Source organism: Anas acuta, chromosome 15 (assembly GCF_963932015.1).
Source record: "Anas acuta chromosome 15, bAnaAcu1.1, whole genome shotgun sequence".
Lineage (NCBI taxonomy): Eukaryota > Metazoa > Chordata > Aves > Anseriformes > Anatidae > Anas > Anas acuta.
The window spans coordinates 2,785,646-2,812,006 of NC_088993.1; the positions used below are offsets into that span (position 1 = coordinate 2,785,646).

Consider the following 26,361-nt stretch of genomic DNA (forward strand, 5'->3'; position numbering starts at 1 on the left):
CACTGCCATAGCCAGCACTATCGCACCTTTATGGTGTGGCAGTTGGTGGTGGCAGCATGCCAGGATCCCTGGTTTATGCTTAATGCCCAGCACACAGCACTGTTATCTATTATCGCCAGTGCTTCTAACTGTATCTTTCCTGATAGACCACGTGCAACTAGTTTTATTTTCTGCAAATGAGGAGCGGGGCCTTACCTTTGATCTGAGGAGTCACCATGTATTGGTCTGACAGAGAAGTCAGGTATGCATGGTGGTTTATGAGTGCCCTGGGTGCGCTTGGCTCCCAAGATCACAAGCTGTGCCTCCCGCTCACAAACAATTCCGGTGTCTGATGCCAGTGGCCTTCCGTCGGCATATAGGCCCTTCAGATAACCAAGCCATTTGATGGCAGGAGTTTATCTGTCTGAATCTGTTACAGGTCAGTGCTATAAATACTAACCTTTTTAGTATCTTGGTTCCTCCTTAACGTTTTTGCCTTTCATCTTCCCTATTGGAGTCAACCTGGAAAAGATAGGGATGGTTTCTGGTAGAGTATAAATCTCCTTTGTAACAGCCAAGGATGTGAACCTCTATGTTTGGTACTGCCCAGGAAAGGAACTTCTCTGTTGTCAAGAGTTGGCTTTCCCAGTTAAATCAGCTTTCCATCCTGCCGCCAAGGGAGTGAGTGTCACATTCCTTTGTATTTTTTTGGATGAACTATTAGACCATACTGCTCTGAAAACTTACCAAAAAAAGGAAGCGGGGATGTGTTTTCTTTTCTTGTATTGTTCTAAGCAAGTTGATATGTACCACAAATAAAAATGTTATTTGTTTTATGCATAACAGCAAAAGAGGTTGGGAGGCTGAAGCTCTCCAGAAAATCCCACAGGAATTTGAGTCCAGTGCTGTGTTCTGGCCCAAATGTAGTGTTGCTGGTAGGAAATAAAGATCTCCATTGTCTCCTAGCTGTTGATGTTTGACTGAAATCTAATCTGAGTCCTCCACTTCTATTCCCGGTAGTCACCTCTGGAGCATGTCTCAGCTTCCAGGGAGCACACAGTCAGGAGGAACTCACCTGCAGAAGGTTTTATTCTTAAAAATGCACACACTAGATCAGAACTGTTTACTCGTTCATATTCACTTTGAATAACACCTCACTCCCATGACTACTTGTACTTTCCATGAGCAAGGATGGCAGATAGCAGCCCACCACCTGGTTTGTAACCTGTGTAACCTCTGGAAGCTGAGGAGTGCAATCACTTCACCATTGCACAGCATGTATGCACCAGGAATGAGGTGCCTTATGACTGATTTGTATTGTGTGATAGTGCTGTATTTTATGTGCTATATCAGTTTTTGGCAGCATCACAAAAGTTCTACTCAAACTTTTTTTTTTTTTTTTTTTTTTTTTTTTGTGGGAGGCAGAATAGGAGGTGAATGGAAAGACTACTTTCCCCAGTTTTGGTCAAAGGAATGAAAAATACCTACCATAAAAGAAGTGGAACTGCCAGTTCACAGAAATATGATGCAGTTTGCCTATGGCTCTGCCTTGCACTGAATTCAGAAACCCTAAAAACTCACAACTTTTGTATTTTAGAATTGAGACAATCTGTGTAATATTTATGTCCTTCTTTAACAGATCACAAGAGTGAGTCATAATGCTTATGTCACATTGTTGTCCCTGGCAGCATGATTTAAGGCTTTGTACACCATCATATTCAGAATAGGATGGGAGATTCAGAGTAGGGGCTGGCACTGGAAGACCACATCCATGTGTGGCTGCTGGGTAGACATGGTGCACACTTAAAGAAGAAATCCTGCTGTATCAGAGCCTGAAATTCTGGCTTATGCTCTTTATTAAAATAAGGAATATTATTTAAAAAATCAGGAGTTTTGGCAAAGTTTCTTAAAAAGAAAATTCTGGGCAGAAAATAGACAGCTTCAATTTGTTGAGTAAACGTTTCTTTAAAGCTTTTCACCTCACTTGTAACAAGATTGGTAGCAAATTTTACCTGAAAGACTATTTTCATTTGATACTTTATGCTATTCGACCACATCAATGTATTACTAGCAATTATAACCAGCAGAAAGAACTCAAATAAAGCCTGGAAACTGTGCATTGCTCTGGCCTTGAGTACTCCTCAGACACAGCTCCACATCCATCTCTGTCAACTCAGCTTAAATTGAACTTTTGTTCCTATTCCTGCCTGCTCTTGAGGTAATATCCAGTGACATTACTGTAACTTTATTTGGGGACACTTCATGTCAGTCAGAGATCAGGATGCTTACACTTCCAAAACATTATGAGAAAAAATACTAGTCTATCTTTTTAAGAGAGGGGATGCAGACTATGCCATTTTATTCATAATGAAGGAATTAAAATTACTTATCTGATACTTCTGAATCTGGGAGGACTGAAAAAATATTTTGCATTGGTCCTTGTGTTACTTTGCTCAATGACAATTATTTTATTACTTTTCACACTAACAGAAATTTTTATATCATTTTGTACACTAATACTGATACTTCTGCTTTATCACTGGCGACCTCTTATCTTTCATAAAGCTGCACTCCAAATATCCATTTCTCCACTAAAAGCCTTCCAACACCTATCAATGTTATCACTGTAAAACGACTGTCCTAATATTTAAGCATTGTATTATAATTGCCTGTAATAGTTGTAGAACTGTAGAAGTGTAAACTTCTTAGGACACAAACTACTATACATGTTTAGAGAGCAACATGGCTAAAACAAAGCAAGAGGAGATGAATGTTGAGCTTGTCGCTGTAGACCATTCCCATCGCCTCCTGTGAGCACTTTAACCCTTATTTACTGCTGAGGTTTGCATCTTATCTTTTCACTAGAGCCTGATTGAACCTTATAGTCTCTTCATAAAGCATAGCAGTACATTTTTATCTTCCCCCCAAAAGATGTCTTACACTTTGGGATTTGGGATTAGAGGCAGAAGGTGAACAAGCTGTTGTCTAAGGGCCTCACGTTTTGACGCTATGCCAGAAGTAATGGAGGTTTAAACCAAAATGAAAAGCAAACAACCTTAAGCAAACCAAGGTGATGATGCTAGGGAGAAATTAATGTTTAGGGAACTGCTAAACATCTCTGAGACACTGTCAATCTACAGGTTTTGCTTTCCTTTGACTTATGACACTGGGGTTTGTTGCTCTTGGTGTCAGGATGACACAGACTCTCCCAGGCATCTGGTAACTAGGGAGAATGCTCCTCTTACATCCTTGACCTTGCGTGCACTGCCTACCTTACATATATGGTCTTACAAGCTGTGATACAGTCCTTCCTGAATATCTGCAATGTGTCTCAAGGTAGAAATAACAGCCAAATGTTGCACACAAACTTTGGCTATATCTACACACATTGCTTAGAAGTTTGTCACAGTTAGCATGTTAGGGGTTTGTCACAGCAATGCTCTGGACTTCACACTGGGCTCTAATTCTGGATCAATTACAAATTCCTTTTGCCTGGGCAGTGCATCTCAAAGTTTGCCTTTATATCCATCACTTTACTTGTGATCAACTCTGCCTTTGGAGTGTGGTGCAGTTAATGATGGAGACCACCTGGGGAAACCCACACCAATTGCCTCACATGGGGGACCCTATCTTGGGATACTGCAACTGCACATCAGGACAAGGTTGTATCTTCAAAGCCAAGTTGAAATGTTCAAAATCTGGCATAAGAATCCTTTGGTGTAAGCTCCCCCTCACTGCTCTGTCTGGCCTCTGCAAGCCAATCCCGATAAGTAGCCTAGACTTACTCCTGATAGGAAATATTCACCAACAACCCTCACTTCAATATGCATCTTTAAAAACAAGCACAAATTTAATGCTGGTAGTAGAATACATGCTGTTGTTTTTTGTTGTTGTTCTTGTTGTTCTTGTTTTGTTTTTCCCAAGTTCTCAAGCTTGGCATGCACCTGCCTTTCACATTTGCTCTGTCATACCAAAGTTTCTATGCGCTTTTCTCAGACAGAGGGTTATATGCTAAGAAATATGCCCTCACAATCCTTAATTACCCAAATTCTAACCATAGAGCTGAGTGGTTGTTTCATGAGCAATCATTTATGTTTGTCCATGAGCAGAAGCACTCATGCATGGAATCTGGCTGTTTAAAAGGTTCTCATCTTCACTCTGGCAAGAGTTCAAGTAACTAAGTTTACAGTTAATATAAAATTTCTTTTTATCTTTTATTTGTTTCTTGATTCTGTCTTTTCAACCCATTAAAAAAATGACAGAATCACCTCAGAGAATAACTTCCACTCTGTTTTGTTGTCCCCTATTTCTTTAAGTTGTGGTCACCAAAAGCAGTCCTGTCCTCGTCTGAACTTTGATTCAGCCTCAGGTCTAGAGAGTCCATTTACTGAGGAGCCAGGAAGGGTACATAAACAAAAAGGCACATTCACAAAAGAGGAATTGTATTAGTCTCCATAAAATTCACACTGATACTTTATTTTCAGTGAATATTTGGATATACCCCTTGTAAGAATGACCCAGAGCTTTTCCCAGCTGTGAGGCAGTTAAATATTGTATGACTGAAGATGCCAAGATGTCTTAGGATGTAGAGTGCTTGAGTCCTTCTGCTTTAATGGCTCCATCTTCTGGGATGCAATCAGTTGAGCTTTCTAGGTAGGTTATCAGTTTGATGCTCCTAAATTCTCACTGCTACCTAAGCCTGGTAATAACGTCCTGCAAGAAGGCTTCTGAACTGTGGAGCTTATTCTGTGTGAACTTATCAGTACAGCTGCCGCTACTACCAAGTCCTGACTTGCCAGCAAATCACTCTTCTTTAGGGAGTCCTACAGGCTGGAGAGCAGATTTAGTTTCATCATCGTCTCCTATGAGAACAGGGTGACTCTTAGTCCAGGGAAGAAGTAAGTCGTATTAGAGAGGCTAACAAGATTATGACCAGTTCAGTAGGACACTCAGGAGGCCACAGATTTCTCCCATGCTGCAGCAGATAAATGCTCTGCAGCATATTTGAAAGTGCTGAATGTCCCTGACAAAAACGAAGACTTAAATTCTTGTTCCTCGGGTACACACCTGCTGTCACTTTGAATAATGAAAAGAATGTACAATCTCATAATGAGGTCCAGGGAGTCAGCAGAAAGACTATACAAAATGCTTCACATTTTTACTCTTTCCTCATCTCTTCATTCCTTACTTCTCAAAATTCCCGGCGGCCTCAGTGGGAGTCGTATGTGCAGGATGCAGGGCTGGGCGCAGACCATAGTCCCTACCTTAAATCTTCATCAACTGTCCTAGCAGCAGCAATTACATCCTCTCCACTGCCTCTAGAGGGTAGAGCAATCATGAGTCTCTACCAGGGCAGGCAGACTGAATACTGACTGCTATTTCAGTCTCCTAAAAGCTTTAAAATTTCCTTAATAACCCTGCACAAAAACTGCCCGTCAGTGCAGCCAGCCGGCAGACCTGAGACTGGTGACACAGCAGTTTAGCAGCGCTTTGCCAGATTCATCCCACTCCAAACATATTCATAGCAGTCTCATGGAAGTCCCAGGACTGCTTTGGCAGCAATTGTGCGGGATAAATAAAGCTCCCATTGTTGCAGATGGCTCTGCTTTCAATTGCATGGGAATCCAGGACAGCAGAGACTTCTGACTGATAAAGGTTAGCACATTTGTACTACTTTTTGAGTAACACTGGGCTAGAACCAATGCACGAAGCAGCACCTTTTGGAACTTAATTTTGGGCAGCTTTCAGCATTTTTTAAGCAGCTAAGTCTCTTTGATTTTTGCACTGCCATTTGAACAAGTATGAGTTAATATATTCTCAGCCATAGATATGTCTGGATCTCCATATAAATAAGGAGGGAGTCTTTGCCCCCAAAATCTTTGTGAGGTGGAGTTATATCACGGACATATAAATATCTCATGTTGAGTAGAAGAAACAGTGCTCTTTATATTCTATGCTTTGATAGAAACTCTTTTTATGTTGAAGATGAGGAGTGGATATTCATTTATAGTAGTCCTGATCATGACCCCTGCAAGTATTCCTGAAAATCCTTTGAATTTCACCAGCTATACATATTCCTTCCATGGCATAAATTAAAAAGACCCCTCTTGTACACTACCTTAACATTACAATATATTTATTTGTCCCTCCAGCAATTTAAAGAACTGAACTTACTGCTCCTGAATATACAGCATGTACAGAATAGAGATACAACCTCTTCAAAGAAAAAAAAAAAAAAAAAAAAGTCTATTGATTATTTGCCTCCTAAAGCTTTCCAGAAAGTGCATGCAACTTTCCTGAACCAGAGATTTCCCAATAGTAGATACCTGAATAATTAGTGGTGTTACTGAAAATTTACTTCCAGCAATTTGGTCTGCCTATGTGCTGTATGGGTTTTTTTGAGCCTAATCAGATCTCCAAAGGCAGTTTATATAAATCAGCCTCAGGATGGTAATATGATAGCAGCTGAGCTTGTTTATAACACAGACTTCTACGTGGTGCAAAGTCTGAGTTTGATGGTTTATAGCAGGCAATGAAAAGGCATGCCTCTGCCTTGCCCTTTGATTGTTTTGCTGAGTCGAACCATTGAACATTGCAAAAAAAAGTTCACAGCCAATTTTTCTAGAAGTTTAATTCACTATGTTGCAGCCTGTAGAACAAGAAAAAAAAAAAAAAGTATATAATAAAGTTTTTCAGAAGTTTAACCTCCCTCATGTGAGCCAGAGTTTGAGTGTAAAAGCACATAGGTGCCTCCCTATGCCAGCACAGTAACAAAATTCACTGTGGCATCCTGAACTGATAGTCCCCAGCTCTTTACATCTGAACCCAGCCATACAACAGCTAATTGACTGTGTGCTTGCAGCCAGCGAGCTCAGCCAACCTGCTTTGAAAGAGGAGGCAAAAAGTGGCATTGGGACTGCGAGAGCAAGTGGTTTTTCCCCCTCCTCTGGATGCCAGACGTCTCAATCTGCCAGCAGTTTGGGAAGGGAGTCATCCCCAAGGGAGGAACAGGGAATGCATGGAGGAGGCTGCTCCCTTTGCTCTCTGCAGCATGGCAACCCATTGAGAAATAAGGGAAGACAGGCAAGAATGGTGTTAAAATAGAGTCAATTAGGGCTAAGTAAGATGGTAAAGGAAGAGATGGCTGCACTCAAGCAAAATTTAGAAAAAAAAAATCTTTGGGGCCTTACTGTCAAATTTGACTGAACCTGGCAACAGAGGCACATGTGTGCCTTATCTCCACAGGGAACTGAGTTGAATACCCTGGAGTTTTGGCTGGAGAATGACATACAGACAAGACTTTTTGGGGCAGTGTGAGAAGCAGGCTCCAGGGCTGGGCAGAGGTGTGAGGAGTACCCATGGCTGTGTTGATCATGCAGAGCCCCTCAAATGGGTTAATCGGGGCTGGCTGTGAGTTAGTGCGTACCACGAATGTATATGTGTGCACATACACATCGCAGAACGAGGTTTTGGGGGGAAACTTGTCCCCCAAACCCTTAGAAGCACCGCAGATTCACTGGTTTGAGGGCTGATCTTACCTCTCCTGTGAATAGTGAGTGAATTTTCCTCAGGGGAGAAAGGCAGGAAGCGGCAGGAAGGGTGGGCTTCCCTCCTCACCTGGCTGGCACCATATGGGGCTCAGCCCAGCCCTACACACAAGAGTGCCATAGGCCAGTGCAGAGGGCACCTCCTCACCACTGAAAGCAGGTGGGCACATTTTAGCCTTGACACAGGCAGTCAAAAGTAATGCGGCCTGTCCAGCTCAGGAATCATCTCATCTGCTATACACACCAGATGGCAACACGCTGCCCAGCCACAGTGCCTGTGGGATCAGGGAGGCAGGGCCAGGGCCGTTCTCCAGCACCTCACAGCGGGCACTGTGGGCAGCAGGAGGCTGAGGGGCCTTCTGGGCGCACCGGCTTCACCCCAGCCACTGAGCTGCCCTCAAACCTCCAAAATAATACCACCAATGGCTGCATTTCCATCGGCCCAAGCACAACTTGCCCTTATAAAGCTCTTAGTGAACAGATCATTTGAGATATGCAAAATATAATGAACGGACAAGTGACCAGGAGTTGGCCAGCAATGACCACCTCTGTGTTTCATGACAGCGCTCGGCGCTCACTGGCAGTGCAGGCCAGGTTTATGGCCACCACTGAGGCTATGTGGAAAGTTACCTGACTCTGTCGGATTACTACAAACGCGTTTATGGCACATTGTTTTCCACTTCTTTGTGCTTCTCCAGGAGTGTCGTGTCACTTGAGATTGGCAAGATTCATACGCTGTTCTGTATAAACAACCTCCAGTGGACTGAATTGACGTGTATGTATTGCCTTCATTGAACTGTTCAGTTCTATGACAGTTGAGGATTTAGCTTGCAAGGCCTGTAGCACGTTAAAGATGATATTTTGGTAATTTTGTTATTGGATTACCTTACAGCTCTCCAGGAGAGGGACCTGCATTCACCCATTTGCTGCCCCATGCTCTCCCCGCAGGACGAGCTGGTGCTGGTGGATGAGCTGAGGTGTGCTCACGCTTGGGGGCTTACTCCAGACAGCACTCTCTGTGAAAGACAAGAATGTTAAGAGGTTAGTAATTTTTTGCTTCCCATTATCATTTTTGAGCGTCTTCCTTTAACCTTAGTTCTGTGTTGATATTTTTGGTGATGGTAACAACTGTCTTTCCTTCTTTCTCTTAAGCCTGTTGACACTAACAGTGTACCTATACTGATATACGGTCCTGTTTGGTATACAACAATATAAAGTTTAAGGAACTGGTTTTAAAAGAAAAACAAGAAAAAGAAATTTATAATTGTTATTTTGGTGCTTACCTTTCTTTTTTTTTTTTTTTTATTAGAGTGGGAAACAAATTGCAGAACTCCTCAATTTTTTACCTCACTGCCCTATTCCCTTTGTTCTTGAAACAGCTGGCATTTCTTCCAGCTCACCAGCAACATTCTAAGAGAGAGATAACCCTGGCAGCAAATTGTTTGGGGATCAGTAGTCTGAAATTGTGAATTTTGAATTCCAGATGCATGGCAGAACCATTTTGCTTTTCTGATACAAGATTCCCCTAGAACAAAGTGAAATTACCTTCAGGTTGCTTTTATACTTTTGTGCTTCTTTCACCTATTGAGCCTATTTTTCTGCTTCCCCATTAAACCATTAAGGTAAGATGCACATTTCCCAACAGGAATGCCATAGATGTCTCACAAACATAATTTCTTGGGAACTGTTCCTGCAGTAGTTAAACATTTGTGTTTCTAGCATAAGGGTTAAGGAACTGTCCCAAACAGAAAAGGCAACACCAGGCTGCTGACTGCAAAACATCACACAAATACACCTTCCGTTTGTAACATCCCCATTCAGTATCCTTTGCATAGTAAAAGCATTTAGCAACAAATACAGACCACAAGGACTTTATTCATGTCATTGTTTAATTTAAGAAATGCCATACATGAGCATCTAATAAACTACAGATTTTCTTGCATTTCACCAAATGTGTTTTTTGAAAGAGAATCATTGCATCTGCTAATGCAAAACAAGATGACAAATCGAGATGGAAAGACATTGTCTATGCTCTTCCTGCTCTAATAGCAGGTCTTCCTCTGTCTCCCTCTGTTTCACTGAGATGAGCTCATTTCATATAATTTCTATGGTAATTTTTCTGTACACAAACTCTCAATTAGTACAATAAGTATGTAATTGGTTGTTGTGTTAGTTAATCATGTGGCCAAATAATCTCTCCATAAATAACACAGGAAGAATCATACATCATCAATCTAGGAAAACAAATGAAAATAAAATTTTCTACAGAAAGACTTTTAAAAAGACTTAATTCTCAAGAAAGGAGAATGAGCTCTGTACGCTTTGCTGCTGCTGAGTCTGGCCATCTCTTTCTTGCCTTTGGTGCAGGCTGGTGTTTCCACAATGATCCTTGATTCTGCTCTAGAAATGTTTGTTGGGCATTATGAAACATGAGATTCATTATTTCATTGATCAATCAGTTTTACGTTCTGTCTTTGGGAAATTGAAAGAGGTGGATTCAAAAATAACAGGGAAAGAATGAGGAAGCTCCTGCAGGCAGGGACTGGCACAGAGCTGATGGAGCCAGAAGAACAGGAAGAACAACAAAATAAGGACCAATAGGCCTTTCTCATTCATGCAGGTTATTGCTATTTGTCTTCTCAAATTCTAAAATCTTCAGAAATGACTTCTTAACCAGCTCTTGCTTCCTCCAGTTTCTCATAAATGTTTTCTGGTTGGAATTTTCAAAGTGCTCTTGAAGAATTAAGTTTCAAAAAGGTCTGGCTTCCCTTATGATTATAACATGGTGGTGTAATCTTTTTGCAAAAACGGTGATTTTTTTTTTCTCCCAAAATAAAGGGGAAGAAAAAGTAATGAACCCGAAAGAAAGAACTGAGGGTGAATGTGGGAACATAAGCATTGCACAAGGAGCATGTGTTTGCACATGTCTCTGTGAAATAGCACTTTCCTTGCAGTGCTTCAGACCACACCAACTACCAGGTGGCAGAAAACCATGTGCTAGGCATGCACCATCAAACTGCAAAGTGACGTCCACATGAAACAAGTGTGTCTCTCTTCAGAGCTGCACCCTGTCACAGGGATCTGGATACATGTGTGGGCTTCCCTGCTCTCAGGAACCCCCAACTCTGCTATTTTATCCTTCCCCTCCAGGACTTCTGCCTACGCATGGAAATTCCCTTCCCCTCAGGCAGTGGGTAGGCCCGGGCTTCCACTCCTACCTCCTCCACCACCACGCTCAGCTGTAGCTCCCTCCACTCAGTCTCTGACTCCCACAGTCTGCAGCTGTTTCTGCAATTTTTTGCAGAAAAAAATGCAGAAATTTTTTGCAAAGATTGCAAGATTGACTTCTTGCAATCCTTTAAAAACCAGCTAGGGTCTTTCCACCTGCAGCTCCTCCTCCTCTGCTGTCATTCTGTCATGTGTATCAGATAATTCCTTTACTTTTATATCTCGTCTGCTGGGGTTGAAGACAATTTAGGATGTCCCATTAATTTCTAAATAGCCAATCCTCAACTTTTAGCTTAGCAAGGTTCAAAAATAGCCTATCCATATTTCCAGTTCTACACAACCCCCCCAAAATTCAGCTCTGGAGTGTAAAATTATGCTATTCCAGATTATGCTGGCCTCTAGTATCTCTCGTGTAGTACAGCCCCTCTCCATCACTACTACTACCTGATGTTTAATGAAGCTCCAACACACTTGGTGCAGCAGATTAAACCAGAGGTTTCACTGCCTCCAGCCCGTGGCCTTACTCCTTTCCAAGGCACAGACTTCTGATTATCTGGGGAACCTGGTCCTGGATTGCCACTGTGGTCAGCCCAGTACCCTAAAGGAAAATAACTCAATCCTGGGCTGGCCTTAATACAGAACTGCAGTAGTCCGAGGGCTAATTCACAGGTGGGTGAGCTGTCCTTGCTTTGAGGGCAGTGACATCCAGCAAAAGGATAGGAATGGTGAGTAACAGTAGTGACCACTTTAAATGCAGTGACCCTTTCAGTATAATGTTTCTGGGACTGTGTGACCTTGTTATGAATTTCTCTTCAGAAACATAGGAAATGAGGATGGTGGACTGGAAAAAGTTTCCAACTTCCTTGAAACTAGTGCCTAGCTATTGTATAGAGAACTGACCAGTAACAGGTTGAAAGCATCCTCAAAATGTAACCTATTTAAACATCAAGTCACCTTCGTGTTTAAATAGCACTCCCTTTATTATAAACTGTATTCAGCTTTCAAATTATAGCATACAGAGAGGAAGACATCAATCACATTAGGTTTGCAGGTCTGCAAATGTGTGTGTGTAAATTTATGCATGGGAATATTCCCACTGAATAGGTGTGCATGAGCTGTAGGCCTCGCAACTCATTCTCTTGGAGCTGCAGCTGTGCTGGCTACAGGCATTGTTGCCTTCCTCCAGTTGCAAGTGTCTGGGTCACCAGTACTTCAGTCTGTCCAATCTGCTAGTGCAGAATTGATTCTTAATATTTTAAACTGCTTAAGAGACAGGCTTCTACCCTTTTACTTGAAAGATATGTCCACGATTTAATAAGTAGCTCTTGTAACACATTTTTAACGTACTCTCCCTAAAGGTTTTGAAAAATGTTCTCACTTCTCTTACATTTACTCAAATTCTCAGAACCGTGTTGTTGTTGTTTTCTTTTATTTCTGTAGATAATCGAGATTTCGTAGAATAATCCATCTCTGCATTGACTTATGCATGGGTAGTTATTGACTTGTTCTCTGGTTTTGGTTAAGCTTTAATGCTGCAAATACCTAATGGCATCTTACACTATATTAGCAACATGTCAAAAAGAATTGATTGTGTAATCAAGTAAATGCCTAAAAAAAGTTACTAACCAGTAATTTTCACATTTGCGGAGATTATTCAGATTCTCATCTCACTGAAGATTCTCAGTCCTACTTCCTGACTTATCAGAATGAGATAAATGCAACTCTTTGAAATCCTGAGATGTTTGGGCCCATATACTGGTGGCTTGGTACTAGTGCCAAGCACAAACTGGTGGTCTCCACATCTGGATCGGCTGCTCTGTGCAGCTCCAGATATGAGCAGGCATTAATGTTTTACCAGTGAGATAAACCGGTGAAGTAGGGCAAAACATAAAAGAGGATGGGAAGGGGAAGAAAGTCTGACAGAGCAATACAGAAGTTACAAAATCAATATCTTATCAGAGACTCTCCAACAATAGGACAGAGGTGAACAGTCTCTTCAGAGCAGTAAATTCTGGTGAGTGGCTGGCCCTTTCCAGAGATCTGTCTGGATTCTTACCCCTGGAGTGTCAGAAGGTGAGAAAAAAGAAGGCACAACAATAAGAAAAGCCATGTAAAGGTGGAATTCATAGGGGAAAGGAATGTATATAAAGGCAGTCATATTTGAAAGAAAAGGCGAGGCAACTCGGAGTAAACTCCAGCATAGCGTTTCTAACTCTGAACGATGCATGCAAGACTAAAGCAAAACTCAGAGTTAAGTAATGTTATCCTGCAACAGATGAAGTTTCTGCTGTGTTGAACAGCTTGATTCCTGTAATCTTGGAAACAATTTCCACAGCACAGGACGACTAAAATAGGATCTCTTTCTGTAGACTAAATCTAAATCATAGTGGTTTTGTGAATGTGTGGAGCATGCACCACGTAGCTAACTTGCAGTTGTCTTGGATGAAAATATCCCCGAGAAACACAGTGGGGACTGCTTTGCTTCAGATCAAATGCAGTTTGACATGATTTCAAACTTCAGGCCAGACAGGTTATAAAAACAAAATGTACTGGAGCAGCTTAGCAGTTAGACAAGGTATTGGTGGCAAAGCTGCTTGCTGTGTTGATACCAAGTGAGACAGTAAGGTAGATGGACCTTCCAAGTACTTTAGTTCACTCAAGCCCTTTACAACTGTTTTTTACAATAACAACAACAATAATAATAATGTTTTATTAGAACATGCAGGGCAGAAATGGCAAAGTAGCTCAAGTCTCATCCTTGCAGTGATTCTCAGATGAGTCCTCTGCAGCACTCTACTATGTAACATCTAAAAGATAACTGCTTGATGTGTGAATCTCACTTGATGCCACCAAGAAAGTATATAAGAAACCACAAAGTGAGTGGTTCCAATGAAGTCAGTGATAGCAGACTCCATAAAGATCCTAGAAGAGAGCTCTTAGTAGAAGGTTTCAAAAATACACATTGCCGTATGAATGTATAAAAAGTCTCAAGAGCCTACCCTGGAGTAATTCAGTTGAGGTAAAACTGGGCGTTTTTACTTTGAGAAGCCTGACTACTTGGTTGTACTGCTTCCCATGTGGATTGGGGAAGGTTAGTGCTTTAAGCTTTAGGTTCTGATGGACTGAATTGCCAAAGAATCATCAAATAAAAGTGGCAGTCCTTTATTTGCAGCTGTAGGTCTTTCCAGATTTAAAAACCAGCTAAGAGCATTCAAAATCTCCCACTTGTTCTGATCTGAGGCCAGAGTTAGAAGACTTGCCTTTGTTAGAAAGCTTCTGACAAGGTGAGTTAAATATTCCAACCTCTTGGGACTTGATCTGTGTTGGAAAATGGCTTTTGCTCCTTCAGCTTCTGCTGTGAAGGACCTCTGGGTCTGATCTCCTTGAAGCTATTCAAAAGCATGAAATCCTGTTAATAAAAAATAATTCCTTTTCTCTGCCATGAAAGGAACACTCGGATGAGTCAGTGAGCTAACATTTGGCAGAATCTTCCAATTTGATGGTGATAGCTTATTGGGCCTATGGATGGAAATACGAAAAAGCTAGCCCATGGAGCACCAAATTAATGCTTTTGTAGAAGATACTGCTTAAAAATGTATTAAAGAAAAGCTTCTTAAATTTATCAAGGAACCTTGAGGATTGAGGCAAAAAGTAAAATGAGTACCAATAACTGCAGTTTGCCAAAACACTGAAGTAGCCTCCAGAGAAGCCAGGCAAATTGTGTCAAAACAGGTTCCTACAGGCATCACATCACTTAAGGCAACAGCCTTCAACATTGGCAGAGTACTGGTGATTCTGCAAGGACCTCCTTTGCCAGGTTCAATCAGGAAGAAATAATGGGGGGGAGGGGGTTATATAAGATATGTATGTAATATAAATAAACATATGTTTGGTGGAAAAGGTAAATGATGAACATAGGAATCCTGCCTTTTGCTTAATGCAGCAACTGCAGACATCAAGGATCAAGCAAAAAGGTTATTGAAAAATATCTTATACTAAGGATCTCAGACCAAGAAGTCTGACCACAGGCTATCTTTATAAATTATCAACTTAAGGATTTCTAAGCATAGCATATCTAAAAAATTAAACTTTTAACTCTCTTTTCTCCCCAGACCCTACCACTAACACACCACGCACCAGGTTTATTTCAAATGCAACATATCCAAAACAGCCCAAAAGAACATTTTCCCTAAACTTTCTCAAAGAAATTAAATGCTTTAATCTTGCTAAAAAACAACGACAACAATAACCTTAGCCACAATTTACTTTTAGTGAAAGCATCCCTCGCTATCAGGACACTGGAGATGGGATGGGCTGCCCAGAAAGCAAGGCATTCTGAAAGAATGACAGACTGCTTTAAGCTGCAATGTTAGCACCAGCTGCTTTAAGCTGTGATGTTAGCACCAACTAATGCTTAATGCTCATATTCGAATAACAAAACAGCTTGCTTTAAATATAATTAATATTCATTGCTAAATATTGAGAACAAATAAAGGTAGTTGGATGCCACATTTGGCTTTGACTTCACCACTGTGGAAATGTTAATCCATGCTCTCATCTTGCCTCCCACGGCCTATTGTCAGTTCTCAGTCCACGTTCTTTAAAAGCCCAGCTTCCCAAACTCCCCTAAATGTAAACTATTGCTGATAATAGGACGAACTACAATTATGTGATTCCACCTGCAAACAAATCTCCCAGTTTCAGTTCCATTTCGGGATTGCAGTTAAATTCATCCTTCCTATTTTTAAGTCTTCAAATGGAATTGCCCGAGGGAACCTTCCAGATGTTTATCTCTATGCTCCCAGCCCTGCTCTTTCTATTAGTCTAATTGGTGTCTTCCTCCCCGCTGCAACATAGCACAATTCTGGCATTGCTGGTGTGAGGAACTCCTCCTCCACAGACCCCACATATAGTGGCAGTTTTCCAGCAATTAATTCTCAGTCTCTACTCAAATATCTGGAGTGATCATTGCTGTTTAAACAGCCCTCTGAAAATTGTCTTAAAGGGGAGGAAAAAATCCCACATCTCATTTATTTGTTATTGATTTATGAAGAAAGAGCAAAGATACCTTTTTTATTCTGTCCTGGGTTTTTGGCTTGCTTGCACTTTGACCTCTCCAGCTTTGCTAGCTGGCACAGAGCATAGGGAAACCAGAACGATGGCTATGATAATAGGGTCTGAAATCTGAACAATCAGAGGCCAAGGGTCTCTAATCAAACTTTTTCTTCCTCCTGCTGAACTCAAATTCCTAATAATACTTTGGAGACAGCCTTATTTGGGAAAAATTCAACAGTCACATCTTTATCAAAAACCAGAGGGCTTTCACTTCAGCAGTTTTTTTTTTTTTTTTTTTGTAGGGACAGCGAAGCTTCATAATTCTGATACTCCTTTCACATACACACAAAAACTAAGTGGAGAAAAAACACTTTTCTATTTTACTGGGAATTTCTGACCTGAAATCAAATCTCAAGACACTGAAGAAGACCACATTGCTTCCTGGATCTGTCTGCACAGAGCTCCCTGCAGGATCAGGGCTCACATTTGAGAGTGATAGAAACAGACATATCTTCTAGGACCTGGTTTTGTTCATTGCAAAGCAAAAGGTGTATCTTCCCAAGTTTATATTTAAAAAATTCCTTTTTATTATTTGATTCACTTGTTCTTATTTATTCCCTCTCTAGGATCTTTTCTCTGCCACTCAAAACAAATGATTAATTCAACCAATGCTAGAACATTCATTTGAAGTAAAAATGACAATGCAGATCTCAGTTACCTTTTTTATTTAATCACTGAGAGATTTTTTGAGGTTTGATTACTAGACAGGTTACAAAATTAATCTTCAGTACTGGAATCTGATCCATCCACTGAGTTCATTGGGTTTACCCAGGCTGATCAAATTGCAGGATCAGTTCCTACCTTTGTACTGAACTCTGCCAGACTGTACATGCTACATAGAAAGAAATCAGAGCTGCTCCTTATTATATGACAGATAATTCTAATATGATAACCATTCAATGTAGTCCTAGCATCACCTATGCTTATGCTGCCCCAGACCTGTTTTCATAGTTTTTAACCCATCAGGATAAAGTGAAGACCAGGGTGAAGAAGAATTGGTATCAGAATAGAGGTTAATGTGGCCTCCAGAAGGAAGGAAGGAAGGAAGGAAGGAAGGAAGGAAGGAAGGAAGGAAGGAAGGAAGGAAGGAAGGAAGGAAGGAAGGAAGGAAGGAAGGAAGGAAGGAAGGAAGAAAAAGAATTTGTGGGTGTAGGTTTTTCTTCTAAGGAGGAAGACAGAGTAAGGAGGTAAGGAAAGGGCACTGGAGATATGGCACTGTAGGTCCCAGTGCCTACGCGTGGGCTGACAGCTGCTTCTGGGTATACAAAAGCTAAACTCAGTATCCAAGTGGGAATGTGATGTGCAGACAGGCAAAGGGAGGTGATTGCAGGAAGGAGAAATAGTTTAAATCTTTAAGCACTCTGATTTCTCATATTATATTTTATGTTTATTTTCACTTGAACATAATAAGTTACCTTTGCTTAGGAGCACTAATGCCTGGCAGACCTAGTGAACATCAGGAAGCATCTTATTTAGCACAGACAGTACCTGCCCATGTCTGTGACCTTTCCCACTAAATTGACCAAGCAAATTGACATTTATGGATACACAACTCCTATGTTAGCAAGACCCAGGTTAAATCTGTGTTGTGTTCTTCTGGATCAGCCACCTGGTGCTTTGCAGAGGAGGTGTCACAGAGGAGGTCTGTGACGAAGCCAGGAACTCAAGTGTCCTCTCATAAGTCTCAGCCTGATACCTTAACCGGAATGTTTATCTTCTTGTTGTCCTCAAGAGCCCCCAGGGAAGATGGCACAGAAACAACTTTGTTTTCCTCCACAGATGAATGGACAAGCGGTCAAATACCACTGCAAATGCTCTTTGCCTTTTGATGCCAGAAGTGAAGAGACTTAAAAATTAGGAAGATTGCACAAAGGGTGATCAGTTGCTATGCCACAACAGAAGAATTCCCCTGATTTTCATCCCGCTACTCTGTGCCACCTTTCTGTGGATGTGTCCAGTCCCACAATAGCAATGTGCAGAGGGATTATGAAGCTGCAAGTGCATGGCCTATTGGGACACATGCTGGAAGGATCTGCCCTTATAACTACATATGTGATACATGGATGGCCACAGCAAAGAAACCATCATTATCTTTTTTTTTTTTTTTTTTTTTTTTTTTTTCTAAAAGCAAAGGAAGTAACAAAGAAATAAGCAAAACCCAGACCATGTAAGTAATTTCTGCTTTAATATATTCACAGCTCACATTCTGGCTCTGACAGTGAGTTAGCTGGTGTATGACCTGCGGTGTACAACAAGTCACTTAATCTTTTCCTGCCCATTTGTAAATACGGTGATCTTAAGCACCTCATCTCCCTTACAGAGAAGGAGTTGTACGGATTATTCAAACACGGCATTACAAGCATTTTGAGAACCTCTGTGGGTCAAGGCGCTTCAGCATAACAATGCAAGCTGCACGGGAAGCATCGGTTTTCTTACTGGCAGTCCCTATCTTCCACTAATAATGAATTCACTTTAAAAAGGGCTGTTGCAAATATACCTAATTTCAGATACTTTGCAGCTTCACCTTCTGCCTTCTCCTCAGAGTAATACACAATTTTTATGGGTAGCCTTATTTAATTAATTATAGTATAATTAATTATAATTATAGTATATAATTAGGAACCAGTAGAGTACCTTCCATTGCTTATTTCACTATGGATGTATATCACTGGTAACACTTAACTTCAGTTTACTGTGTCCAACAAAATTTGATGAGAAAAAGGGATCATCTGACTTTTCAAAGATGGTAAACAGACTGGGTCACCACCTAGCAGCTCAGATGTGAACACGCCTCTTTTGTCACTTTGTGGAAAGAAAAAAATACAAAAGTCCAGAGTTATTGCAGGATTTTGAGGGTTAGAAAATGTGGAAAATACATTCATAGAGACATGAGATGCTCTCCATCCCACTAGCTGTGCACCAAGTTGTTGCAGTTAGATACATGTATTGCAGCCAAATAAATTACTGAGTTTTTGCATCCAATTCTGTACCTTTAGTGACTTTTTCTGCCTATTGCCTTCCTGTCTCATGTGCTCCAGCAACATCATGATTTTCTTCCCCACACTCAGCTTGAAGGTGTTCACAAGAGCAGCTGATCGCCTGCTTCAGCTGGAAGGTCTTGTCTCAAAACGTTTGACTTTTGACTCCCTGAATAAGGTGCCCGAGGATCCACCTTTCACTCTCTAGATGCAGTGCAGTATCAGCAATGTGGAAAAGCACCGAAAGAACCATGAACAAGGGAATGGAGAGCTTCTGGCAACAGCGAGAAGATTTTCACTTACTTTTATCACTGTAGTACTAAGTGTCTCTGATCGTGGAAGAAGCAAAACCATGAGACCAGAAGCAGCTGCCTGAGTGGAGAAGGCAGCCTCCAGCACACTTTAACTCATGACTGTAAGAGGTATAGGATGGTATAACTGTGCATACGGTCCCACGAGTGCAAACTCAACATCCTGAGGAAGCATGTTGCTGGCACAGGGGCATATTTGCATTAATATATATTAATCCAGAAACATGGCAGAATACGCACAAGTGGTAACCCCAGTTTTGCTGGTTTAGTGCATCTATATTAAGGGTGTGTGCTGGTGTAATTGCCCTTCTGTCATTACACAGCTATAAATCTCCTTAATTATAGACATGGCCACCTGCACGCATTATGGGGCACCATAAGTGGTGCTGGAAGTGTAGAGCCTGGCCACGGGAGGACGTCTGTGCTGAAGTGAGGGCAGCAAACAGCCAAGTGGGAGGCAAGATCTCCTGACGCAGCTGAGGAGCTGGGAGGAAATCAGCAGACTGGCACAAGTGCTCCTGGTCCAGGATATTCTGCCATGGGGCAGCATCCTCCTTTCCTTCAGCCCAGTTTGCTGTGGTGTTCCCCTCTACAGTTTACCCTGTGGTGGCCATCTGAAGCCATGGGTGGCCACTGTGGCCACCTGAAGCCTGCTAAAGACAACGTGGCCTTTTGGAGCAGGGGGCAGCAGCAGGGCAGGACAAAGCCTCCCTGGCTCCAGCCCAGCCAGGATCTCACCTGGAGGACAGGCAGGCAGCAGAGACACGGGGCTGCCTGGTTCGGTGCTCGGCCTGGCACTCAGGCAGCCAAACACTGGCTTGTGAGTGTTTTAAAAATAAACAGACCGAGTTGGATTTATTTTTAATTTCGGTGAGGCTCAGGAGCAGGTCAGCTTCATGAAATGAAGCCCATTTCTTCAATGGCATTTTAAAGATGATAGCGCCTCTTTAACTTCATCTCTCATTACATTACGATGAGTAATGTGGAGGGAATGCTGGGAGGCTGCAGCCTGTCTGACAGCCCTATTGACCCAGCCAGTACAAAACAGGGAATCTCCTTTGCCTACTAATATACAGCTTGGGCCTGGAGGACAAAATCCCTTGCTCAGGTGCAGCTTTACCAAATTCCCCAGTGCTTTGTGTGGGCATAAGGGCCAAGAGGGACTGGATTAGTTTACAGGATAGAGGCCTAAATTTAGACAAGATTCAATAAGTGGGCGTAGGAAATGAAAGGAAGGAGTGAGAAAGGAAGGACAAGAATAAAACTGATAGCAATGGATACATAGACTGTATTCATCACGTCCCTACTCATGAGCTTATTTTTTTTTTTTTTTTTAATATCAGTAACCCTTCTCAGGTGTTTGCCGAACCTTCCACATATGGAATTTACCATCAGAACTGCAGGAGGCAGGAATCATCTGCAGAGGGATGTGGCTGTTAAAGATGGGGCATGCAGTGCGAAAATGGATTTCTTATGAAAATAGAAGGAATTTATGGAACAGCTGGATAAATAAGTGATTGGATATCACTGCTGAGGTAGAGGCTAAGCCAAATGCTGGCAGCGATGATATGGCCAAGCAGTTATATAAAAGGTGACCATCCTTTCCTTTAAAGGATGGAGCTTTTGTGTCTTGTACTGGGGAGAGGTGAACAGCAGAGAGTTTCAGAAGGGAGTGGAAACAGGCCAGAAATACTTTGCAGAAGTATGCTTCATGTAGTTGGGATAAAATGTTAGCATATGTTGAGATCTGGACTTCACCTTAGGCTTGGCAATTGATAAAATTTGTATTTCCTGTCCAAAAACAATCAAATCGCAGTGCAACAACCACTGGCTGGCTATGCAAAATGCTTACCATTTATTTCAAAAATGCATTTTGAGATGATTATACACACAAAATTTATTCCCTCTTAAATAAGAGGACCTGAATCAATTTTCAATAGTTTTTTTTTTACTTATAGCTATATTCACACAATGTATGATATATTTTCACAAGTGTTTTTTTTTTCTTCAAAACATTACAAGATACTTAAGTCTGCCTTGTATCTGGACCCCAAAAAGTTCACTTAAACTATAAATACATAGAAATGGCACTGCTTGATTGCGGCATTCCATCTTCATAAGCTGACTATGCATCGTCCAGTTGATGACAAAAATTCCTGCCCCTCTTCCACACTGCTCTCTCCACAGCAAAGGATTTGTGCAGATGCCTTTTGCCAATTTCTGCTCCCCTAAAACAGCAGGAGAAGCCAATGACTTTGGAAAACTTAGCTGCCTGAAAAATATCTGAAACTGAGAAATTTTCATATGTAAAAAAAATAAATAAATTTAATGCTTATGATGAATTAGCTTGACTGTCTTTAGGGACTTGCTCCTAAACAGTGACATTGTTTTTGCTGTTGGTCCTTGCTTACAACCTCGCTGTCTGTGGCTGAAGAATCAGGTAATAATCTGTAGCGATCTCCTCGTTGTGACATACTCGTTCATCCTGTATTGGGAATCACTTGTGGAGGAAGGACAGAGGGATGAGTTTAAACCTGCATATGATTTAGGAGGTTGGAATGGAAGTCATTAGGAAAGAACAATTGTTCAGGGAGGTAACGATAGGGAAAGGCTGCAGTGCGGAATTCAAAGCTTAGGACATTCAGAAATGAAAGATCTGTGCATAGACCTCTGTCCTAAGCCAGATCCCATCTCCCTCTTTATCGGTAACCTGGGTTTTGTAGATTTTCATGTTTTTGCCCAGGCCAGTATCAAGAAAATGCTTGTAAATGATTTTTCTTTAAACAGCTTTTGAGAATTGAGAGGAACAACAGGATGTCGTCAGAACGTCCTATTTAGAAGGCAAACTATCAAACTGTTTTCAGAACCTGATCTTCCCAATAATATCTTCAGCCTCCATTATTTTTCCACGTTCTAGCTCTGGATTTTTACTACTTAAGGCAAGGCTTCAGATGCGGGACATTATTTTCCTGTCCTGCCCACCCTGCAGAGTCCTGTGTTGCTGAAAAGGGACCAGCTGGAGCTCAGACAGACTGGGTTTGTCCCCCAAATTGGGTGTGATTTGCTCATTTTATAAACTGGAAAAATAAACAAACTCATAGATCACTTATCCACTTGCAATCAGAGCAGCACTGCCTGCTGGGGTACATTTTCAGTCCCTTCAGGAAGCCCAATCTTGCACGTCCTGGGCATTTCCCCTCAGGCTATCCTCCTGCCCCGTTTTCCCACTGCTGCGAATTAAATCCTGCACGGCTAACACCGCGCATTACAGGGCCCTCTCTGCAGTCTCCCACCTCCTCTTCCACACCTCGATGAATTTGCTTCCTCCGCCGCCCTAGCTCTGGGCTGCCCAGCATTACCTATTCATCCGCACCCTTCCCTGCCCTTTCCAGCGTACAAAACCCAAGGCCACGCAGGGCCTATCCCCCGCGCGGGGCCCACGAAACGCAGCGGGCCGCAGGCAGGGCCGGGCCCCGTCCCCAGGCCCTCTCCGGTGCCCGCTCCCCCCGGCGCCCCCAGGCCCCCCGCCCGCTCCCCCCACGCACCGCAGCCCGGAGCCGCGCGGGCCGGGGGGGGGCCGAGCCCTGAGCCCGCCTCCGCCGCAGCTTCCCCCGCGTGCGGCCGCGCCCCGAGCCCCGACCCCCGGCGGCTCCCGCGACCCCCGGCGCTCCCGAGCCGCCCGCGGGGAGGCCGCGGCCCGGCCCTGCCCTGCCCGGCCCGGCCGGGGCGCGGGGCCGCGCGCAGGTGGCGGCGGCCCGCGGGGAGGCCGCGGCGGCGGCGGGGCCCCTGTGGCTCCGCCTCCCCGGCCTCCTGTGGCGGCGGCGGCGGCGGCGGCAGCGGCTGCTGTTCCCGGCGCGGCCGCGGCGCTGCCTCCCCCTCCCCGGCTCGCTGGGCCGCCTGCCCCTCATGCGGATGTGACATTTCACGGCGCTTACCGCAGCCGCCATTTTGAGGCGCAGAGCGCTGGCGGCGGCCGAGCGGCACCAGCGCGCCGGGCCACGGGCGACGGGGGCGGCCCGCGGGCCGGGAGCAGCGAGCCGGGCGGCGGTGCCGGGGCGCTGGGGGGGCCGGGAGGGCAGAGGAGGGGCCCCGCGGCGCCTCCCCGACTTCGCAGCGCCGGGGACACCTCGCCGGGGGAGGGGGAAGCGGCGGGCGCAGCCGCCGGGCCCTGACTCCTGATCTCCCGGCTCCCCCCCCCCCTCCCCTCCCCCCTCCCTCGTCCCGGTCCCCTCCCCTCCCCTCCGGCCCCCGGGGAAGCCGCCACCCCCGGCCGGTCCCTCCTCCCCACCCCTTTCCCCCGACCGGGTGCCGCCGCCGAGATTGGGCGAATAGCGAGCAAATACGTGCGCGTCTCGCTGCCTCCCCCGGCTGCCCGCTCCCTGCCCGCCGGAGCCCAGCCGCAGCCCCCCGAGGCGGGTGCCCAGTCCCGGCCGCTGCCCGGGCCCCGCCGCTCCTCCGCCCCTGCCCCTCCCGACGCAGGCCCGCAGCCCCCCGCGGGAAAGGCCCAGGCCGCCGCCGCCGAGCCCCAGCCCCGAGCCCAGCCCGACATGAACCACCATCAGCAGCAGCAGCAGCAGCACCAGAAGCCCGGGGAGCAGCAGCTGAGCGAGCCCGAGGACATGGAGATGGAAGGTGAGGCCGGGCCCCGGGCCCTCAACTCCGCGCCGAGTTCCCCCCCCCCCCCCCCCGCTCTCCCCCAGCCTCGCCGCGGGCTCCCGGGGCTCCCCCGCAGCCCGGCTCCCCCTCGGGCGCTCCCCTCCTCGGCCCCCAGCACCCGGCCCCGGTGCACGGGCGCCCGGCCCTTTCTCCCCTCTGCAAACATGGGCGGCCGGGGCCGGGAGAGCTCGGGCGGGCGAGTCGGCGGCGGGAGGCGCCGAGCGAGGAAAGTTGAGGCTGGGAGCAGCGTGCGAGGGGCAGGGGCGCGCAGGGGGAGCGGGGGATCGAGGGGGGGGCTCGCTGCAAGAACGCGAACCGCCGGGGGGGAGCGGCCGTGCGGCAGGGGCTCGGCTCCCCGGGGCTCCGGGAGCCTCCCGCCTGGGCCGGGGGCGCTGCGGGTGCCCGGCTCCCTGCGGCTCGGCACGGGGGGGGGGGGGGGGGGTCGCGCTCCCGCGGGAGGCGACGCCGATGCCCGGCGGGAGGCTGGGGGGGGGGGGGGCGGCCCGGGGCCTGTTTTGCAGCGGGGCGGGGGGGACCGGAGGGGGCTCGGCGTTGGCCGGGGATGAATGGGGGGGGCCGGGGCCTCCCCGCCGCCCCCCTCGGGGCGGGCTCGAGCAGCGCCGGGCCGGGGCCGGGGCCGGTGCGGGGCCGCTCATTGTATGCGCGCAGCCACGCTGCTCGCCATTTTTAATTAACCCTCCTCCCGGGGTTATTTACAGCAAACGCGCCCGGCCGGGCCTAGCGCGGGGTCGGCGGGGGCTGAGCGCTGCCCATGTGTAGCGCCCGCGAGCCGCCGGCCCTCATCCTGCACCGTCATGCAGCTGCGCCGTGCTCGGGAAGGAGGCACTGCGTGTGCGGGCTGCTCCCGAGCGGTCCCCTCGGCCTTTCTCGCCTGCTGCCCTTGGTTTTTTGTTTTGGTTTGGTTTTTGTCCCCCCCCCCCTCCTGCAAACTACGAGCTCAGCCCCGTGCAGCTCTTTTGGGCAAGCAGCACGGCGAGGGTCGCTCCGTCAGGCAGGGCAGGCACGGCGCTGCCTGTGCCCATGGGGTTTGGCTTGGAGGTCAAAATATTGCCTAAATCTTGTTTAGGGTGGCTGGCCGTGAATGCACACGTCTTGTTATAAGTATTTGGATCAGCAGTAAGGTAACTCCACACAGGGCATTCCACTTGTGAACCACGGAAATTGACGTAGCAGATGTATATTTCTACTAAATAACAGGCCTGGAAATTACAAGTAGCAAAGGTGTTTTAGTAGGAGTTTGTCACAGTAACTGTGTGGCTCCTTTTCAAGATTAAAAGGTCATTACAGGAAGCCTTGCTTTTTTGAATGTAAATCTCTATTTCCTAAAATTATAGCTAAAACCTATTTGCTATTGAACTGATTTTTTTTTTTGAAAAATCTCCAAATTGGCAATTATGTACTCAGTGACCAATACAAAAGATTTTAAAAATGCTTCATATTTGTTTGTGTGCATGCGTGCACACACATTAACGTTTTGTGGGATATATTTTCCGGCAAACTTGATAGCCTTTAGCAATCTGCTTTCTCAAAATCCTTTTCAAGTTCATAATGCTATTGACTACCTGATGTTTTTATTTTGATTTTTTTATGGGCTTGATGTTCTACCATGCTGGGCATGCTGTGAAATGCTGAACACCTTTATTCAGTTAAAAGTGCCATGCACCTCTAAGGATTGCATCCCCTGTGTCAGTGGGGAAACAGAAGCCCAAAATGCACGTGGAAGTCCCTCTGATGGTTGTGCAGACCTTATGCTCCTTTGGAGGGGCGAGGAAGCAGTCTGTGTACATCAGCACAGCATCCCTAGGAATGCAGCATTGCCTCAGAAGTCTATTTGCAATCTATTAGGTTGTGCTCAGCTGATTCAGGATGATACTATGAGCTCACTAATTTGTGAGAGTTTACTGACCTGTCTGTGTGCAAAACAAAAATTGTTCAACCTCTGGAGGCTCTTTTTAAATGCTTTTTTCCACCCCTTGAAATGTGAAGCTTACCAAACTGCGGAGATCAGGTTATTGCTAACTTTTAATAAAAGTAGATGTCCTGGGTATACATTCTATTTTGTGCAAAACATTGTTCATCATCTTATGTATGGGTGTTCGTGCTTCCACAGGAAGGATGTTTTCAAGCAGTGAGGAAAATATTTAATAGTATGTATTTAGCTTAATTTTAACGTGCATAAAACAGTGTCAGATGCCATTCTTCACTGAGTGATCACACTAGATTTAGGAGGTATGTGAAGAATGCACAGTGGAAAATTGCACTTCTTGGCTTCAAGCTATGTGAAGGCATGCTTGTTCTCTATACACCTATACTAGATGAACAGTTCTTCATGAATAAAATAACTATCAAGCAGAAATAAAAGCATGGAATTTATTCTTCAGGATTAAGCGGATATGATATTCTGAGCGTCTGCTCTCTTGTCCAAGGTTTTTCTCCCTTCCCTTTCCCTTCTGAATATTGTACTCTTCATTGATGATCTTGTGGACACTAAGTGAGAGTAGCGTGCATGGGGCTGTCAGACTTCAG

The 26,361-nt window shown here is 44.8% G+C and overlaps 1 protein-coding gene and 1 long non-coding RNA gene across 3 annotated transcripts in view; one reads left to right on the forward strand and one right to left on the reverse strand.

The window, feature by feature from the left end:
• The window catches only part of LOC137864873 (uncharacterized), a 36,340-nt gene extending 13,110 nt beyond the window's left edge, over positions 1–23,230 (reverse strand). Inside the window, exons 1-3 of one of the 2 annotated variants that reach the window (XR_011101667.1) lie at positions 23,094–23,230; positions 8,412–8,542; positions 440–501 (exon numbers count right to left, since the gene is read on the reverse strand). This is a non-coding gene — a long non-coding RNA (uncharacterized lncRNA). The remainder of the gene's footprint in view (positions 1–439; positions 502–8,411; positions 8,543–23,093) is intronic. The other variant, XR_011101666.1, reaches the window with a different exon arrangement.
• The window catches only part of USP7 (ubiquitin specific peptidase 7), a 72,406-nt gene continuing 69,206 nt past the window's right edge, over positions 23,162–26,361 (forward strand). The window contains exon 1 of the mRNA XM_068699451.1: positions 23,162–23,790. Within this exon, the coding sequence (XP_068555552.1) occupies positions 23,706–23,790 (85 nt within the window). The 5' untranslated portion in view covers positions 23,162–23,705. The remainder of the gene's footprint in view (positions 23,791–26,361) is intronic.